This window comes from Bombus flavifrons, chromosome 15 (genome assembly GCF_040668555.2).
Source record: "Bombus flavifrons isolate JBK064 chromosome 15, iyBomFlav1_principal, whole genome shotgun sequence".
Taxonomy (NCBI): Eukaryota; Metazoa; Arthropoda; class Insecta; order Hymenoptera; family Apidae; genus Bombus; species Bombus flavifrons.
Window position 1 is genome coordinate 11,490,734 of NC_138456.1, and position 22,252 is coordinate 11,512,985.

Genomic DNA, 22,252 nt, shown 5'->3' on the forward strand with positions numbered 1-22,252 from the left:
TCAGCACATGACCCTCTTCCTAATTTTTGTCTCGCACTTGAACATATCCATAACCGTGTCTATCTTGAGTGAAATTCGCGTTGATTTCGCGACAGTTCTTGCATCCGTGATTTACTTGATCCAAATTAATATCGATGCCCGCCTAATTTCGTCCTGATCGGCTGTCAAATTATTATCGAGAGTTGTTCGAGGATTAAAGAAACGTTAACCGTAACAAACGACCAACGCCAATATTATCCTTGAAAGACGACAATTCTCTAGGCAAATAATTTGTCAGACCGGTTTTTCGGCGAAAGTAGCTACTGATAATCGAATATAAAATTTAAGAATCGATTTGTGATTCGATCGTTGTATCTTTGCTCATTGTATGCAAATCTTGTTGCAGCTTATTTAAAAGTTTACTCAAGCAGGATAGAAGAGAATTGTTTGGTCGTTTAAGAATCTCTTAACCTTGTTGTTGTATTACGGTAATACGCAAATTATCACGTATACGTCACTATGATTCATTGTCCGGTACAGAGAATTAGTAAATTAGAATGGTACTTTCGATTCCTGCCAACAGTCGCAGAATCGATTTATTCTTCGTTCTAAAATCAACCTCTGGATCTTCGATATTTTACGAAGTAACGTTTCTAACAAATTTTCAAACGTGACCTTCCTTTTCATATAATTAGCTATCCAGTTATAAATGAAATAATTTAGCTGGTTATCGTTCTATTCCTTTTAAGTCCTTGTTATTTTGATCTCATTAGAACGCGTTACCGATCCTTTCAAAACCAACTTTCAACTCGTTTTACATTGTTCGCGAAACATTTGCTTTTTTCCAAGAAAACATCGTTCCCTTTTATTGCGTAAATTACCTTTCGTTCTTTAAATATCCAGTGGTTTTTTATTCAAACCAGAACGATGGAAAAATTGTACAAATTAATGTTAAAATTCTTAGCGTCGTACCTTCTTAATGCGTTTCATTTTTGTTTCAATCAACCAATTTTCTAATTCCAATCTCACCCGTTCCCCGACTTTCTCAACATTTACGCCATTTTTTCATCAAAAATATTCGCCACGCCTCGCCTTTCAATATCTCGCGAAGAAAATGCCAGAGGTGTGTGCGTGAACCAAAGGAAGAAACAGAGAAAGAAGGAAAGAAATCAGGGAACACGATAGAGAAGAATCGAATCGATTGTTTCGATTCAGTCTTTCAGAAGCTTAACGGTTAGCACGATTGGCGAGAAGACGGAATTGCATCGGACTTACGTAATTATAACGCGATATCGCGTGGTGCAAGCTTTTCGATACGGACGGTTTCACGGTTAAAAGCAATTGTCCCCCAGAAAACTACCGTTAAAGTGATCGTGACCTCGATCGAGCCTCTATAGATTCTGTATAGATCCGCTTCTGGATCGTCTATATACGCTTGAACGACCGGACCGACGACTTTTTACGAAATCGCTGAAACCCCTTATCGATCTAAAACTTGACTCGCAATCGGAAAATTCGTTTCCATTCTTTTTCAATTCCTCGTCCGATTTCGTTCTTACAATCGAAAATTTGAGAACGATCGTTACCGATGTTTGCTTTTTTCGAGAGGACGGCCCTATTACTTAGCGTATTTGCGTATTTGGTCGTAAGATAGTTTCAAGAAAAATCGACTTTTAGTTGTTACATCTTCAGTTTTAACGCAGATATTGCGATCTAAATATTTAGTATATACACGGATAAAATATTTTTGCGCTATCCGGCAGAAAGGTCTCGATTTAAGCGAAAGTTGTATCCATGCCATTTTGTCTTAACTAATCACCTAGTCCTCTGAGAGTCAGATCGATTCGTACGAATAGTGAGCAAACAGAGGAAAGATTTTTAATATTTGCTTGTTTATACGATTGTTAGAGATTTTTGTGATAGAATTTCTTACCGCGTTAACGAAAATAATTGGGGATCTTACCATACTTATCTATCACTGTTACCTATCGCAAACGAAACTTTTAAAATCACTTTGTATCTTGTACTGCTTATCTTTCCATGTTCTTCTATCCGTCGGTACACGTGTATTTACGTAAGCTTTTATTCAATTCAAGCATTATAAGTTTTAATAATTCCCGATGAAAATCCCTGGAACCGACGTTTAAAAACCTCGTTACGAAAATAAAAAAATTTCTGCACCTTAGATACATAATATTACGTAGTAGCTACGTAGGTGTATATGTATGTAAAGTGATTTAATATCATTCAACAATTTCATGCTTCTCATCACGCCCCTTGATCTTTAATTAATTTGCTTTAATCTTGATAGTAGAACCATACTCGACCATAATCAGGCTTATTACGTTTCCTGTTGTGCTCTGATTTGAAATCCTTTTCGTCTTGTTATTCAATCCACGTCTTTAACACAGGTTTCAACATTTTCCTGCTTCTCTATGTATATTTATAATATTCGTTCATTATTTGTTAATGAGTCAGGCCACAAAGTGCCTATACACTACATTTTAATAGCAGCTACACCATTATATTTATTATGCAATTTATTATATAAGTATGATAATAATCAGTAATCGATCATGATGATTCTATCGTCGATAAAACAGATCGAAAAGTTATTGTACAGGCGAAAATAAATAAAAGATGTGGAACAAAACTGTCCCGTTTAAAGGTTCGTTTTAAGAAAATTTCAATACGTTTACTTAAGAGTTGGCCTGGTACACGCGTACTCGTTAAATTTTCATATTTCATTTTGTCAAAAACAAAGGATCGTATGAAAGAATCTTGGTCCATTTTTTCTTTTCCTATTCTTAGATAAGAAAGGAAGAAGTAGATAAGAAGAAAGGAAACGATTAAGGAGAGATGATTTACCGTGGATCCGTGTAATCTCGAAGTAGCATTTCTCGTCGATTAATTTCGTGGCCATGATCGTTCATGCTGTTATTTCTTCGTTAGAACATCCGGCGGCTGTGTTTTTCAGTTCCCCCGCGAAAGGAAGTCGAGGAAAAAGCAAAGTAAACGACGAGTACAACGTGTCAAAGAGGAAGCTTGGATATTTTTCTTATCTCTTTGAGGTTGCAACGTGGTTAGAAGGAAAGAAACGCTTTTGAAGTTGGATTTTATGTTACGCATTTCTGTTTTATTCGCCTTATTCGTTTTATGTTATATCTTTTATTTTATTTTTCTTCCATTTATGTTCATTTCTATGAAGGGGGCGCGGCCGAATAACGCGTACGTGCAGCCGAACGAAGCGATTCTTTATGAAAAGATATAGAATAACGTTTTTTCCTACGACCTTTCGTTTTCGAGGCAATCGAGTTTGAAAATTTATCAGCAATGCTCGAACACGGCTAACTTCGAACGGCAACAAATAATCGACATGACGTTATTCTACGCGTGGAAATAAATCGAAAACGTAGAATAAAATTATTCCGCAAGACGCTCTGTTTCCGAGAAAAATAAATTTGAAAATCTATCATACGCGCGTACTAAGCGAATTGCTTAACTAAGCGCGTTCAGATTCTATTTCTTTGAAAATGAAGCCTTAAACGAAAATTTTATTCTACATTTTCCTCTTATTTTTTCACAAGGAACCACTCATAATCCCTTTGTACATGTTATTCGGACATACCCTGTACGTATCTATTTAATGCGTAAATTTTAAATTAAACGTTATACTCTTTCGTAAAATATCTTAAATAAAGAGAAGAAATCGTAGTATCATTTTTCTAATGGCAAAGTTAGACGGACAACTTCCATTTTATTCTTCTAATCGAACAATCTATAATTGCTTTCCACTAAACGATCATTCACGCTTTAGTTAATCACACTTCGATTATCATACTGTTTTTTAAAATGCCACAAACATAGGCAAACTGCAGTTTCGTTCTCCAAACACGGATAAATAGATATTTGCGAACCTAATATGCAAAACTGCAACGAATCAACAGTCTCTCTTCTTCCATTTACCTCGGGCAAATAGTAGCTTTCAACCTTACTCGATCGAACGTTAACCGTAATTAACATAATCTGAAAATCAACTGAGCATGTTCACCGTGCGTCATTCCAAAAGGCTAAGCATTACAATCAGATATCCTCAGAAATTTCGAAACGGGTAGAAAAGAAAACGAACTGGAACAACTAGCCGAGGTCTTTCTATTATTTCTTCACCCTTCGTTCTTTCCTCTCGTTCCAACGAGCTAAACGATTTGTAATCAAAGCGAACGAAGTTTAATCCACGGAGTATGATTTTGATTAATGGACAGCGTGATTAAACGACAGAGATTCGAGAACCAACGATTTTCAAGATGATTATCCCTGTATTCTCGAGATTTCCAAAATCTTTGGCATTGGATACGGAACACGCGTGTTTTCGACTTTTTGTAGGAAATAAAGGAACGAAATTTAGTAACAAGTAAGTGGAATCTACAGGGAAAAACAACAAACAAGTTACGTTTTCTACTTTTTTTCTTTTCTTTTTTAGTATTTTCTTATGCCAGGTTTTATTAATCCCAGGTTATCAAACTTGTCCATTTTTCTTTTTCTTTTTTGGAGTTATATAAACTTGTAACTATCCGTGCTTGTAACTATATTGCGCAGTTATATAAACCTTTCTCATCCTATTCATAATTTCAAAAATATCGCTTCTTTCAATATCGAAATATCGAAAGCTATTGAAATATTCTTCTTCCCTAACAGTTTTACCTTTGGCTTTCACAAAACTTTGACTATTTTTCTGAGCCTCGGAGACCTTCTCTCCGTTTCATGTTAAATTATTTCTTTTTAGTCGCAACAATCAAAAATTGATGTTAAAATGAAAAAACGTAGAAAGACGTATTCATCGTGTTATTTTTCTCTGCGATCGTCGCGAATATTAATAATTGCCGCACGTATGGTAATATTTAACACGTGAAATTTATAGTATCTGCTATATTTGGTCTCCCAATTTACGCCGTTAAAAGCTTAAAGATCGAGAAACCTGGAATAATTGACGAAGACTTTAACCAACACGAGGATCCTTATCGGTACACCGTGAGATACTTGATAGATATTATAAAAACAGCATTTTAAGTGATGACGTAAGACAGATATCATCTGAATGGTATTATAATATAATGTGTAAGCAAGACACCGCGCAATCTTTCTGACTACCGTTTCACAACGTTGTCTACCATCGACGAAACGCGAATAGATCGTTGTTAATCCTTTTTGTTTATTCTTTTTTTTTTTTTTATTGATAAGAATCTAAAAAAACTTTGTAAAAACTAATAATTTTGTGAGAGTTATGAGACAGATAAGATAAGTTGTCCATTGTAATTTCGTCGATTGAAAAGTGTTTGAACTAATCGTCATAAATAATCAAATAATCGAAGTAAAATAAGAAGGAAGCGATAAAATTATATTTAGGAAAAATACTGTTACGTTTTCCAGTTTCTCCGTTGTAAATAATACGATCGCATTGAAGCGAAACGACGTTGTCCTCTATAATCGGATAAATTGAAAACTTTTGAACAAATTGTCATAGACGATACAGTGACGTGGAAGCGAAATAACGAGGAGCTAATACGATCAGATTGATGTGAAATAACCTAACCCCTCTATGATCCCCTAAATTGAAAGCTTCTCGAACAAATCGTCGTAAACGATACGATGACGTTAAAGTAAGAAAACGAGGAGATTCGTCTAAAGTCTCTGGAACGTTCGATTATCCCCCAAGAGCAGACGATGACGTGTTGGCGGACGTCGATTTAACGCGACGCGTTTTGCTTCCTGTGTGTGGAAGGGAACAACGGCCTGGTTTTCGACTCGGCCGTGTGTCGTTTAAGTATTCGCGTGTGACTGTCCTAATTGCGCGATACACGCGTGTTACGCGAGCGTATCGTGCAAGCTGATGGTCCGTTCCGAGCGTTTCGCGCGAGTTAGCCGTGCGTCCACAAACGCTCGATTATTAACGATACGTGGTCTGACTGTCATCAATGATTGAGTCGACGCAACGAGACGAATACCAAACGAGCTTTATATTCTATCCCTTTGCCGAGCAAAAGCGAAGCTTCTAACACGTACACTCCGGCCCATAAATATTAGAACATATGCGGGAAAAATTTGAATAGCGTTCAAATATTTTGAAACTCTTTGCAGAAGATTTAAGAAATCGTTCTTACATCTTTTTAACTCTTCGATCTCCCATAAGTCTATTTCCTGATTACTAAAACTATAATGCATAGATACAAATGAGAAAGTACATTTAAGGGCGATAATAAGCGATGCTTCGGAAAATGGTAAATACGCTACGAATGTTTCTGCAATTCATCTTTTTATCGACATAACAAATAAATGAAAACTAAATAGCAACTTACTTCGCATTGTTAGAATGAACGTTTAATTTTTCGCACCACTTGTATTTTGTACATTTTTGCGTTGCTGAATTTTCTAGAAATGCTACTATATATCTAATATCTACGATCTAACGTGTAATCTAATCTTTTGAGTAATACGTAAAAATTGTCCAACAAATTAATCTAACGCATCTCCAAAAATACAATCTGAATGGTCATCGATCGATCAACAAACTATAATTTGCGCGAAATTAATCTCGAAATCATACACAGCCTGTAGATTTTTCAAGAATGCATAAATATTCGCAGTCTGGTAATAGAAGTTATTTTATCGAGTTAGAAAAAACGTTACAGCGAGAGAACAATTTTTCATTGTTTAACAAGCTTTACGCATTGATGCGCTTACAAAGCGTAATTATAATTTTTTCTCTTCAATTTAATCTTGCTTAGCTAACGAGGTATCTTGCAGGTACCGAGATGGCAATATAATCGCAGACAAAGTCGGTCGATTCGCTGCAGGCAGCTCGTTTAACTAAAACGTCTCATCGCGCTTAACCCGGTCGCTTAACTCCATCGCCCTATAAATATTGCTACGAATCGCTGCGTGGGTGCGATCCTTTTACTCTCGACCGCTTGCTTCTTTCAACCTCTACTTTATCTACTACAAGCGTTTCAATGTAGGAAATCGCGTCGATAGTTGTAATTTATTTGCTGCGATCGAGATTCATTCTATAAAAACTTTGATTAATTATGGTGTATCGAAGTCGAAATCGACTTTACAAAAATTATAATCTCTTTTCTTTGTATAAATTTCAACGTCGCATCAACCCCAACCTTTCTGGTTATTAGCGACGATAATGCGATAAATGCAGAGAGAGAGAGAGAGAGAGAGAGAGAGAGAGAGATTTACTAGTTAGATTTTGTTAAATAACGATATATCTTCCAGAGTGGAGAGAACGCTTGAATCTTGATTTTTATCACAGAGATTTTCGCTTAAAGTTCCTTTAATCCGGTACTTGTCGCGAGAATGATTTTATTTAGCACGATTTAAAGGGATGCGTTCGACGATAATTTAACGATTGCAGATGTCGCAGACTGGTGGTGGGTTAGATCTTCAGATTAGGTATGCATGTTGCTAATGCAATTTGATGTCTACGATCGAGGTTCTTGGTGACTAGATCCTCGTTAAGAAATTGCTCGTTCGCTTCGAGTATATATGAGACAGCAAAGCTTTTCCGTGTGCTGTTCCACCTGAGTTGGAGATTTTTCTTGGAAAGATCTCAAAGATCAATCGTAGGAATTTTTTTCAAAGTCTTTGTTAAAGGTACAAGGTTCGCGCGTCCTTTGCCGCCAACACGAGATGGGATCTATCCAAGAGTAATAGTTTTATCTTCGTTAATTACAGATTACTTAATTACGCATGATTTATTTCAAATATTCAAGTGGGATTTTATCATTTGTCGATCGATTAATGATAATTTGGATCGCTCTTTTCGAGTGGTTTGGTTTCTTAGAGAATTTTGTTTAATGATTCCGATTTTGCAAACGATGACTCGCTCGATGCTATCTTAGTGCGGTGAGCCTTTCACCGCGTACGAAGATGATCTTAAATACAGATAATGGTAGTGCGTCTCATTAATAGAGTCGGACTGGAGATTAACAACTTTAAAGATAAAAAAAATTACTATGAGCAATCGAAGGACATTGGGTGATAGCTATTTCCATAACAGACACTTTGTTTTAGAAATGATTCAATTATCATTAAAATACCAATTCCATGACACAGAAACGAGTATCATCCGACACGTTCCTTCTTTCATATTTAATGATCTTCCATCGATCAATGATCGACCTAATTCATCGTCGATGCACGAATAAGGTTCAAACACAGTCGATATCGTTTGTTACGCGGACTATCGAGGAATAAGTAATAGGTCTCTGGGACTTTAGAGCCTATAGAACTTAATTTTATACCATGCAATTAATAATTGTGCTAAGTAAAAGAAAAACTATTCAGAATTTAGTTCTCAGAGAGAACGCGTATTTTCTTCGAAAGAACTGCTAAAAGCTAAAGATGCTGAGAGGAATATTATGAAATAATATTTTGAAATAGATACTTGGTTTTAAATTACTCGTTAGAGTACATTAATTAGAATCCATAAACTATCAATTTGCTATCTTGTGGCATAAATGAAAGAAGCTGTTTTTTTTTATGATAGATAGATAATCTCGTTATATAAAATCGTTTCATGTTACAAAATGAGTAAATCGTCATCTCGCGACCACTAAATAGCAAATTTTGATATAAGGAGTCATATTTTTCTGAATCGCAAGCATTTTTGTATCTGTAAATTCGGTATAAACGTACGCGATGCAAACGCATGCAGAATATCGGAAATCTTTCGATATTTGGTAAGTGAAATCCAAGGACTAACGCATAGAAGACATATAATAATACGCGCAGTAAATTAAGATATAGATATACAAAGACAGATAGCGAAATAAGATATGGCTTTAAGGAATGAAGAAATTAAGATACAGATGAATATAAATAAAATTAAATTAAGATATGAACAGTTTGGACAAATTAAGCGAATTAAGATTTAGTTTTAAGGAACAGACATAGAACGGAATAGGAATAAAGACAGAAAGAAAATGTATGGAGCGCGTACATACAGAAAAATATGGTAATAGGCATAAGTCTCGATACGACAAGCGAATACGATACAAACAATAGATGAAACGAAATTCTATTTAAATTCCATCCGTCTAGTTGTGTTTCTAAAAGTATAAAAATGCATAAAAATTCGCAGTCTAATAATCGCCTTTTATTTCTGCACTCTCGTTACTTAACACGCTACGACGTTGAGTGGTTAGAAGCATCATAGCAAACAAGCCAAACCAACCAAGTTTGACATAACCGTAATTGTCGTTCCACGTAACCAGCGGTTTGCCAGGAGTAATACACGAGCACCGAAACACGGAACTTTCGGTGTTGAAAGAATCCAGGCATGCGTGACACGTGTATGTATACACGTATGTGTGTCTGTTTACGATCGTGGACGATACATCGCAATGGTATCTTACTCTCGAATCGCGAAGATCGACGAGAAGGATCCTCGACGAGTGAAATCGTCTCTGGTTCTCCCGCTTCTCTCCCCAGGCTGCTACAATTAGGGTTAATTAGCACGCGTAAGCGAGAAATCGCAATTGGAGCAGACATGTACAGCAACAGCATCAGTCGCTCTCTCCAGTCGACTTTCCATATGGTTGAGCTGGATGTCGTATAGCAAAACGCTTTGTCTTCGAACGCTCTGTCGAACGGCATGCTTCTTTGCTCGAGTATAATGAAACTTTCGAATGCGAATGGTAGTTTGCGCAGAGAAACGTAGAGGTCGATGGTCGTAATGGGTTTGCTTGAGATCTTTTCAACTTTTATTAGATTCTTTACGTTATAATTATAGGAATCGTGGTTATCGCGTTTTGCAGAATTTAGAAGAATTATTGGATGTTGGGATGTTCGAAAGATCGTACAGCGGAGTTGACGAATCTGCAATTTTTTCGTTCTCGAGGTATATTCTACGTTGCAGCGGTAAAATATATTTTTCTTGCATAGAACGATACGATACTTGAACGAAGTATAAGGAGACTTTAATACGTCGAAGAATGAGATGTAATTACGAGATACGATTACGTGGAGAACTGGGAATGGTCGACGATTGCAATTGGTTTCGTTATTGAAATCTTTGTAATCTCGTGATTGTTTTCTTATGTTATAATTATCTAATTTCACAGTTATTTTATTTTAAAGCATTACAATTTCTAAAAACTACTAAAAAAATCCAAAACGTTTGACATCCTCGATGAAATAGCAAAACGCTGTGTCTCGTGTACTAAACGGTGTGATTCTTCCATGAAATATAATGAAATTTTCAAATGTGAACGTTTTTCCCAATCCACGTAATCTATGTAAAAAATTCATCATGCCATGAACTAACATTAAAATTTATTTTATAACATTTAAATATATAAAATTAAAATATAGTTTTAGATACACAGATATATACTTATACGTATATCGTAACTTAACACATGTATCTCTGTAAAAATTATAATACGATATTCGCGCGTATTATAATTGTATTGAATTTTTGGAATATCTCTATCTTAATAACACATCCTATATTGGGGTTCAAAATTGTTACCGTAATCATTCTAATGTTGGGAATTTAAGCCCAGCACCCAAAGTACAGATTCGTTGCTCCCGATTCGTTATCGAGAAAGTTCCATGCTTCCAGATATTGCACAATGGTATAGGGTCCTGATCTTTCGTTCCCAATAAAGATTGACTTATCGCCAAGCTGTGTCACGACACGCCCAGTCCCTAACCTTGACGAATTTACGGCTTCTGGGTCCAGTTTCTCTCAGGGTACAGCGGACTGCAGCGTTTCGACCTGGCAAACTTACTCAACTCGTGTGCTGGCTACAAGCAACAAAGCGACGCTTTCCAGCCAAGAATATTCTTGTAGTTCTTTGATTTTTCAGTAGTTTTTGGGCTAGACGAAGTGTTAGATAAAATTAATAGACGTTTTAATAATTCGAATAGAAGAGTTTACGAGTTATTAGTACTAATAGCAATACCACTTACCACTGCTACTTATTACTAACAGTAATTTCTATATAAATTAAACGAGTTAATGAAATTGTTTCGATATTATTTCTTATATTCGCGTTATATTTTAATCGTGTAAATCAAAATCAATCGATATTCCTATCGAGTGATTTTCAAGCTGAAATCCTACGTTCTTCAAAAATAAAATTCCATCCTTCCGTACGTCACTTAACTTAAAAATAACGCAACCAATAGAAGCTATTTTGATCCACTGGCCAGAAAAATTCACTCCACTCGTCAGAAAAATTACTCTATAACGCAACAATAAACGATCAGTATTATCGAATCTTCCGTGTTTCAAATTTCCAGATAATCGACGAATTTCATTTGCTCGTGACAATTTCAACAAACATAAGAGATTCAAGCAAATAAAAATAGATACATCTGCTTATTATACATTTTTATTTTAGGAACCGCTAGAAGGCTTAATCGTCTTTCGTGATAAGTTTCGCGATAAGTTTCGAAATTATTTGTTCGAAGCACTGCGATTCTAGAATACGCCCAGCGTAAGCGCGCGCCTCAAAATTTCTCTCTGTTATTTGAAATTCCATCCGATCGCTGATATTATTGGAAAATCGTTCTTCCCGCTTAAAACAAACATATTTTTTCTTGTTTTTAAATCGAATTTAGTTCGAATTCTATCGTGTCGCGAAGCTAGTTCGTGATGGAATTCGAGATAACTTTTTTTCAAATTGCAAGGACAGTTCGCTTATTGAGAGATCTGCGTGACACTTTCCTTTGCACGCGATATCCCATTCATCGAAACGCCTAGACGACTGACTTTTCTGAATCCAGTGGCCCAAGAAGGGCATTGGGACTTTCGTAGTACTTTGGTTTCCGTTTCGTTAGCAACGTTTTGGTATCTTTGGTTTTCTCTCAGATTCCTGATAGAACGAATAACGAAAATTTAGATGTTCCTGCTTAAAGAAAGATTTTTACTTTGAACCTGAATTTCCGAAGAACTTGGAATCCTTCTTCTGTCTGAATATTTTACTTTTACTCGACATTTTTCACAAATATGCTCTTGTAATGGAAGGATTACGGGTAATATTGGAGATCTTTCGAAAAGAAAGATTTCTACTTTTACTCCAAAGTTTCTTTCGAAGAGATTAAACGTATCTTGCGAATGAAAATATTTGTTAAGATTAAAAATAGACCTTAATACCTATAATCCTCCCAAGACGCGTAAAACGTATAAAAACTTCCATACTCGTTAAATAGAAATATTAAATAAAATATTTTCCTCGGAGAGTCTTAAAATTCCTACAATGATCCTCCCAAAGCACTAAACTTCATCCACTCTAAAGCTTCCCTCAACTTTTAATCTCTCTACGCATCAACCCTCCTCGCAAGTAACCCCTCAGAAAGTTACTCTAAAAAGAAACTTACCTATTAACCATTAAATCTTTGATAACTCGAATGTATCTTATTTATTAAAGAAAGACGATATTTACTAGATCACTTACGATAAATTATAATATATTAAACGAATCTCAAGCCACGATAAATTATGATAGACTATCAATGAGTTGTGGCATATAACGGATAATATAGTAGGTTAGAAAATAAATTGAAAATAATTACAATAAATCATCGGGGATCAGTCTTATGATATAGGAATGAAATATAGTGATATACTAATAAATAGATAAAATGAAATTTAATTCTATAAAATATACAAACTTCTTCATTCGAATACGAGAGGGTTTACGATTAATGTTTAACTTCCTAAAAATCAATTTATCTTAATGGAATCGATCAATTTGGCTTCTCATTTGAATATGTAGTATTTAACTCGTTATAGAAGGTTAAAATCTCAATTATTCCTCCAAACTTTCCTCATCAAATCCAAGAACCTCGTAATCTCTCTTTCTCTTTCGCTTCCTTTCTCTGCAAGAAACCAGAAATACGCAAGACGAAGAGATATATGACAATTAGCTGTTGTTGGGTCGGTAAGATGCCCACGGAGGTATTTGAATAGAAAACTTGTATATTTACATTGTTACGTGAAATATTTTGAAATTTCATTAACATCGTGACAAGACTCGACTATCACGATCGTGAAAATCTATAAACAAGTCAAAAGATACTTGTTGCAAGTATATATTCAGTACATAACTAGCATACGACATGAATATCCACTTTGAGCATATAAGAGGCGTTAAAGATGGTCCCATTAAATATTCAGGCTTAGAAAAGTAGCGAATAATCGACTGTTTAAACACTTTTGTAATCTCTGTGAAATATTATACTTGTGCTAAATATCAAATAATTCCTGTATACGTTTTCAGATTCCTTTTGAACTCTATCGATAATAATCACGATAATAGAGTCTCGTGATATCGTTAATGAGATTGCAAAGTGTAACACGTACTCGAATACCTTCGTGAATCTGTGTAAGTACACGCGTGATACGTCGTTTCTTTTATTCGTTTTGTTTCTTGAGAAAACTGCATTTGTACTTCCCGAGCCTCCGAATTAAAGGTTTCATTTCGACGACGTGCCTGTTAACACGTCGTCGGACAAAAGCGAGATAGGTTCGCCAACTAAGCTCTGGAACTTAAGTTGGACAGCGTCGTGCTAGCTAGACGAAAGAGCATCGGCGTGTTCGCGAGTGGCTGGGCGATGGCCAGGTAGAGGGAGGTGCAAAAGGTGAAAAACACTTTGCCATCAGCATAACCGGTTCCACGTATTCCGAGCCTGCGCGTCTCACTGTTTCTCTGGCGTGGTTGGATAACAAGGATTCGACTAGCAGAGAGGGTCTCTTAACCGATCATAATCGACTTTTATCTGCTACCGGTTATGTTATCGTCGATAGCGCAGCTTTTACGACACGTCGAAATCGTAAAATCGATCAAATTAAAATTTACGTTTAACAATCGGTTTACATTTAAATATTCGAGCTTCTGGCTAAAGGAGATTCATAGAAATATCTGGGAATCTCAGATAGTGTGTGTAGAATATATCTTAAACCTGTGTTTCCGGTTCTTATAAAATATCGAATATATACGATTTTGAAATCACAGTAAATTTTTATAGCAGCTTTCGCAATACAATTGGTTCGTAAAATTGAATAAACGTCGAAGTTTACGTGTCCGTGTATAGTAATTTTGCGTAATAAAAATTGATAAAAATCTGAAAAATAAATTTAGGTACCCTGCCCTCTAAGATTATAATCTCTGTGAGAATCCTGCGATTATTAAATGTTCTACAAACTTCCGATAAACTTTGAAAATCATCTAGAATAGGTATAACAACTTTAGTTTCCATTAGACATTAATTGAAAACGATGGAATGCCGTATTTCACAATCGATCAGATATTCAACGTGTTCGTCGATGCTGTTAGTCGGTGAATTAACTTAACATTTCATTAGATTCTACAGGCTATTACGCGTAATGCGTATATCTTAGCTTTGCTTCGTTCCTACTGGCAAGGTCGCCACGTGACTTAGCAAGGTCGTAAAATCGGTCGAGTAATCGTTTCTTTCTTTGCGAGAATATCGCAAGATTTGCCGTTGCTACTGTTGTACGCAACTTATTAGCTATTAACGTTAATAATTTACCATCTGTACATTCGAGTCACGAACCATTGGTTATTCGTCATGGTCTTTTATTTTATTCGATACACATTACACGTACGATTCTACAGAGATAAGTCCAACGTCTTCGATTTCATACGTATCTGCCTGAATCTCGAATCTTGATGTCTTTTTAAATCTTCAGCAATTATCTTAATCGTCTCTAATTTTCTGGAATTTAACGCTCATCGCACCAAACGTCCATTACGCCAATATATTTATATAAAAGACGCATTATCAATTCTTAGTTTTACGATTCTCAATTTGCCTAAAATCTAAGTACTAAATTCTTAATTCTATAATCATTTTCTGTCTTAATTTGATAAAATTTTACATTCAAATGTCTTACTTTCGCTACGACGGATGTTGCTATGATAAAATAAATCTTACAACTCAAGGTGTAATATCTTGTAAGTAATATCTCGAGGAATAAGCTCAGAGTGAAAATAAAATTAGAAATATATGTACAAAAATACAGCAGTTGAAAGCCATCCCCTCCATTTCTCGCGGATTATTCACCACCTTTCGTAATTCGTATCACGCTCCGCCACTTACACCCGGTTTATAAATAAACAGACGAATAAAAGCTGTCTCCTCGGCCAGGCGTGAAAGCTACCGCAATAAGTCCAGTATCGTTCTTGATACCTTGACACGGTCGACTCGTTCCAGATAAGCCTTCCACCATACCGTTTGTCTACCAAGCTTGTTTTTCACTTTCCACATACACCACTGAAATTGAAAAACGATAAAATTGGAGATTATTACCATCCCAAGCGCCAAAAAGGTCAAGGATAATTTCGGAAACCAGGATCGTAATCGCTTGGAGTTCTATGTGTACACTGTTTCGCGATCACACAGAGAAAATATAACAAGTAACGTCTTTTATATTTTAAATGAATGAATTTGACGAACAATCGAAGTTGACAATTGCGAGAAAACCCGAGTTTACGGTTTCACGCAAATTCGTATTCTTATAAACGCAGTTAAAAAAGCAAGTCTCAGGCATATATTTGTTTTAATTAGTAAATATTGTCCTTTAGATATTTTATGTATTCTCGCATGCGCGTTGCATAGGGTCTTGTACCTTTTAATTTTCCACGCGTATGCATCTAAGGTGTGAAAATCCGCGGTATATTAACGACGAATTAAAGAAGATACGTAAATCGAAAGAAGAAGCGATTTTTTCAAAGTATCATTGGTAGATTAGCGATGTCTTGGAATTCATGGTTTTAATTCGAAAACAAAATGGTTAGAAATTTCAAATGGAAATATATTTCAGGTTTAGTGCAATGCCCATAGAATTTAGAATGCAAGATTTTGTTTCAAGGATAATTTCACAAGAGCAGGATCGTAATAACGAAGACCTCTAACTCTAACCTCGAAGTCATTTAGTTCATGGTAATATTGTTCTGGATGAGCGATCGCAAGTAATAACCCAAGCTTAATGGTATACAGGAAAAGATTTTCCTCGATGGAAGAGCAATTACGTCGAAGATCATAGTCTCAGATTATTGACGAGTAAAAACAACTATAGGATAATTTCTTTTTGTTTCTTTCTTGTAACTCGACTTATAAGGAGGAAGAGTTTGATTACGATCCTCTAGTTTCGCCGGTTGCGTCAACTGTCGGGAAAACGCTTCCGGTTATTATCGACTTCCTCCCGAACGTTAGGCGAACCGACGCGACTCGTCCCAGGAGATACTATTATGCTTTCTGTACTCTCAATCTTCGTATCCTTTGGAACATCCTGTATATTTAAGTTTCACTTTGCGAAGATAGTAGTTTGCAAAATAGTTTGAATAAATCAACGGAATCATTGTCACTAGAGCTAATATTCGTGGTAAGAAAGTTTTGCGCCTTTGAATATCGAGTCTGTACGTTCCTTTCTTTTTCAATGAATATGATTTGGATATTGGAGCCGAACGATCTAACAATTCCTACAAAGACGTGAAAAAGTCCAAGATCATTGGAAATTAATACATCTTTCGGCGAATAATTCAATACTAATAATTCAAATACTCCAATACTAATTTATCTCGTTTATTATACGTAGCAAGCGATATTACCGCCAAGACAGTCTTTTTAGCATATTAGAAATAACGAGTTTAAAAGGAGCTTAATAATCATCCTAATAAAATATGAAACAATTATACAGAAGTAAATTTGCTCGGTAGAGTTCCGCTTATATGAATTTGTCGAGAGACAAATAGCTTATATTAGTTCATATAATAAGAATTCACGGATTCTCTGCGCTGTCTATGATCTTTCTTCTATACGAAGAATGTAGTAGGATGTTATTGTATTATTATAATAATTATTATAATTATTATAGTATTTTTAGGGAAAAAATACTTTCTCTTAGTAACCATTATTCAATTTGATTTCAGACGCAACACGATTGGACGTCCGCGTGAGTGGAGCCGGGGCCACAGAGCCAGCGTGTCCCAATCGATACGCAGCTAGTCGATCAGCATGAAGTGGCAGAACTGTGGTGGCGTAGGGTCCAGGTGCGTCAGACGCGCTCTGTTGTTCGTGTTCGTCTGGGGCCTGGTGATGATCGCGGCGGTGCAATTCCGTCATGTGGAGAACAGCCTCAGAGAGACACCAACGGCCGAAGAGTCCGCCAACGACCTTCTCCTCGACGACATCTATCGTCGACGCGAGATAATGAAGAACCGTGGCTCTTCCAGTCTTGGTCTCTCCAGATATCTCTTGCAAAGATCCTCAGCAGACTCCAGTTTTTCGAATTCCGGTGGTTCCAGCCTCTTAACCACTTTGACCACCATATCCAACAATCCAACGAAAAATCCTTCGGAGTTGGAGCCATTGTTGGATAAAAGACCAGCGAAAACAGAGGAAGAGTTGATCGAGGAAATAGAACAGAGGATACCTAGTCTGCCTTTAGCTTACTGGAACAAGAACAGCAAATATCCTGCTGGTCAGAGCAAGACTAAAGGCAATTATAGCTGTTCCAATCTGAAATATCCCTCTATCTACGATATAGAGTTCAATAACGTTTACTGGCAAACGATGCGAACCGGTAACGGCACGTTTCAATTGTTTGGTGCTTATTACGACCGTAGAAAGTTGTCGAGAATAGGGCCAGCCGTTAGGATCGTTGGGATGATCGATAGAATCGAGCCTACTGTAAAGACTCACTGTCAATTTTGGTACGATGGAGAAAGAGATCCTATCATTGTCGAGACCATGGAATATAAATATATCTGGTACCCTAAATGGGGTAACTACAAACAGGGAATCTATCAGCCGTACGTAATTGCCTGCAAGATCCCCCAGTCTCATTGGTCGAAGGGACCTCCGGCTTCAGTTTCTATGGTAGAAAAGAGCTGCGACACTCCCAGCAATAATCTTAGAGTCATATACAATAAGCCAGAACGTAAAAAAGATTTTGCTGTCTGTGTGAAAGGTCTAGATTTCCTTCACGAGGATTTGTCTGTCAGACTGGTCGAATGGATCGAGTTGATTAGCCTGTTAGGCGCAGACAAGATCTTCTTCTATCAGCTCCAGGTTCATCCTAACGTGACAAAGATTCTAGATCATTATCAGAAATTAGGAATGGTCCATGTGACCCCGCTGACATTACCTGGTGGGCAACCTAACGTTCCTGCTTTTCAACACATGTATCTGACAAAGAAGACCAATCATAAGAGACAGAACGAACTGATTCCTTATAACGACTGTTTGTACAAGCATATGTACGAGTATGAATATATCGCTTTATTGGATGTGGACGAAGTGATCATGCCAGTGAAAGACGCTACGTGGCAGGATTTGATGAAGAGGGTGCTGCAGAAAGCGTTAAAGATTAGAAACGAGACTAGGGCTTCGTATAACGTGAGGAACGTGTATTTCCTCGACGATTTGCTGCACTCGCATGGGTACTTCAAGGACATGCCAAAGTGAGTACCACAATTGTATTCTATACTATACACGTTATATAACTTATTTTCCTATTTTTTTCATTACATTCAACAAAATAGAACTTTTTCTTTCCTATCGGTGCTTTATGATAGTTTGACTCGAGTAATCCGTTGAATAAAAGAAAGAGCGACGATTCGTTAATTAAGAAGAAAGTCGATGGATCAGGTTCGATCTTCATTGAGAAGATAACTATCGCAGAGAATATTTTGATCAGGATATAAAGGAAATAAATCTTTCGATGATTATATCGATCATCGTAATTACATCCGAGATCTTAGCCTTACTGGAAATTATGTAAAATTGTGAAATTTAGGTTGAACGTAATACTAGATGGTAACGTATCGATAATAACGGTATTCTTCGTGTTGGGTAAATGATCGTTTAGTTTCGAAAGCCGAATAAATTGCACCCAAGATACTTTTACAATTTCTTCTGTGTCATTAAAGGTATTGGCAAATTTTAACGTAACTAACTAACTAAGTATCGGGAGCCCTGTTTAATAAAATAATTACAGTGTCGACTACGATGTAGCAACTACTCAAACGCTGTCAGCCAATTCTGAACAACCGAAAAGAATCAAAGCCAAGCGAAACGTAACGAAACCGTAAATGATCTAATATACATTTCACGAATTTCCTTCTACTTAATCCGTAGATCTTTAAACAGTGAAATATTAGAAATCGATAATGAAAAATTTGAAAGTTTTAGGGTTCAATGACCTGCAAATCTGCAAAATTTAACAAGTTAGAAAGTCAAAGATCGAAGAGTTTAGGAATTCGAACGATCGGCAGATTTGAAGTTTTAAGAGACGAAAAATTTGAAAATTTAGTATTTTCGAAAATTCGGCAATTCCAAAGTTCGAGAATTAGAAGACTCAAACGTTTGAAAATTCGAAAATTTGAATTTGATCGGAAAGTCTAAAAATATGGAAATTTGAGTATTTGGAAATTTAAATATACAAACATTCGAGAACTGAGCGATGCAACGTCTTCGTTAATTCTTTGTTCAAAATTTCTCATATGTTCGCAGGTACATGCATATGTTGCAGCACGTCTATCGTTCGCAAAACTTCACGAAACCTAATCAGTACATCAAGTGCTTCCACAATCCGGAGAGGGTGGTGACCTTGCACAATCACTTCCCTTTGGCCTGTTTGGGCGCCGGTTGCACCAGCTACCCCATAGAGACTGAGGATGCTCAACTTCAGCATTACAGAGCCGATTGCGTGAAATCGTTGAAGAAGACATGCGTCCAATATCGTGAGAACAGCGTGTTAGACACTACGATATGGCGATACAAGGACCAATTAATCGAAAGAGTCACCAGGACGTTGGAAACTCTTGGTTTCTTTGGACCGAGCTAGCGAGAATCAGACTTTCCGAGTTTCTATTTCGTGTGCTATCGACGACGAAGCTTGAAACCGTTTAGAATCGTTTCCTCCGTTCGTCTCGTTTCTCCTTCTATCGATTTCCTTTAAAACGGTCGAATGTGCGAAAAGTTTGCTACTCGAATGGTCGCTATGAACGCGTTTGCTTCGATTAACAAAGAATCTTTATCGATTCCGGTGTTTAACTATAACAATTTTTTCCTATAAAACTTTCCATTCGGATCAAATATTTGTTGCGTTATGGTGGTTTGCTTGAAATATTTGTTGAAAGCAAAGTACGACGATGCCTTGACGAACAGAATATATCGATGCCTGAAATATTAACAAGCACCGTACGATATTCTAGTTCCGTGTTTCTATAAATACTTTAAACAAATTATTTCGTTAATAATTTAAAAATCACTTATTTGTCTCTTATAGAAGTATTACAGATTTTCTTATTGTTATGGATTGTTCGCAATTTGACAGAAACTGGATGCGCTGTAAGAAGAGAAGCGTCGTGATTCAGCGACACGTTCGAGGAAGAAAAGGCTGTGTAAATCGGACAGAACGTACGGCGACGATTAGAATAATCTATAGGATAAGGATAAGGATAGCGTTAATGATCTTTCAATTTGTGCCACTGGACGAAATGTAAACTCGATTCGCGGAATCGTAGATTGGAAACATAACTTCTTTGCTCAACGTCCTTCGAGATAGCCACGAATTATTTGGTTCTCGATCAACTATGCTGTCACGTGTGTGATACGCTCTTTACGAAATCGAATATCGTCAATTGAAACGCAATTGAAAGACTGGCAACTAATTACAGTTGCACTTGAAATTCGAACCGAGGGAAACCTGTTTCGTCGTGTAACGCGAAATATTTTATTTCTAATAATCATATCATTCGATACATCGAATTTTATCAACTAGAGAAATTCAAATTTTTAACAATTTGTGCAATGTATCGCGTACCATTAAATTATACGATTCAAGTATGTGGAAATATTTGGATATTAAATTGAAACGAAAGAATTCGAATACTTTTCGGATTTGAAAATTCCGAACCTTAAAGAGATAGAGATTTTGGCTATTTTTTAATATCCGAATATTTGCAGAAATATATTAGAACGAATTAGTCGATTTCTTAAATTAGCGAACGCCAACCGAATTTTTGATTAGGCGAATGTTTCGAGTAATTTGAAAAGTCAAATAGTATTCGACTTACTCGAAAAATTCGAGAACCGAAGAGACGAGATTGTCGCATTAAAGGGAACGTTGGTTATGTCGTATATTTCGAATTTGAAAGAGAAGAATCAAAGGAACAAACGATCGAAAACGAGAACTATAAATAGGAAATCTGGAATATTTCGAAATTCGCAACACGACAACGTAATCTGGATACGAAACGAGTTTAAATTTGTTAATTTCAACGATGAAAATCGACGAAGCTTCGTTGTATTTTTAATCGTACCGTATTCTAGCCATTTATCGTTCTCTATCGAACGATTCTCTATCGAGCGCTCTTTGTATCGATCGATCGAATTTACACAAATATATACAGACATACGAGGATAGAAATAGGTTAGACGTTAATGTATTTCATCGTAAAAACGGGTTAGAGAGAAAAAGGAAAGCGATGAATCGATAGATCGATAGATCGATAAAGGATGTCGTCTCGTTTCTTCTTGTTGGATCGATCATGCGACAGGAAGATGCATTTACCTATAGGCGTCTGTTTAACCGAGTTGCACGATCGTGTTGTAGGTGAAAGAGATTATAGTGAGACGATTTATTTATAAGTTTCAAGATTCGAAACGATAATTTCAATTAGATAAAAGGATACAAGAAAGCCGAAATTTTGAGCGTCCATTCAAAATTGAAGTACGAAGAGTAAAAGTGAATTGATTTCAAACGTCAGAAATTGAATAATTCGTTGTTTAAAATAGATAATCCTATATAAAAATTAATTTTTCCACTTTTGTTCTCGATGTTTCGATTGTTTGTTTCCTTTCTTTAACACTCCATAATATAGAAAAAACGATGTATGGTATAAAATGTGAAAAGCAGATTTTAGAAACATAGTTGATGTATCGCTTTAAGGATGACTTTTACAATTTGATATCTACTCTTGACTACAATCTTCTTTTCGATTAATTAAAGTAGATATCAATGAATTAACGTTAAAGATTTAGTTTATAATCGTACTATATCTCTTCCACCAAGCCTATGTTATAGTATTAATTAGATTACTATGTTGTGCGAGAACTAGGACCCGCAGTATCGGTTTCTCTTTGTCATTTTTTCCTCTTCTTTCTCTCGATTTGCTCGCGTGGAACGGAAATCCTGCGTGAAGATGAGTCGATTGTGATGTTTGTG

General features: G+C 36.3%; 1 protein-coding gene across 3 annotated transcripts in view; it reads left to right on the top strand.

Moving 5' to 3' along the window:
* Nucleotides 1-20,380, top strand: part of LOC138187424 (uncharacterized) — a 67,154-nt gene extending 46,774 nt beyond the window's left edge. For all 3 annotated transcript variants that reach the window (XM_069128196.1, XM_069128195.1, XM_069128194.1), the window contains 2 exons: nucleotides 16,950-18,482; nucleotides 19,534-20,380. In XM_069128196.1, coding sequence (XP_068984297.1) covers nucleotides 17,035-18,482; nucleotides 19,534-19,867 — 1,782 coding nt within the window. In that variant the 5' untranslated portion in view covers nucleotides 16,950-17,034 and the 3' untranslated portion in view covers nucleotides 19,868-20,380. The remainder of the gene's footprint in view (nucleotides 1-16,949; nucleotides 18,483-19,533) is intronic.
* Nucleotides 20,381-22,252: the final 1,872 nt, after the last annotated feature.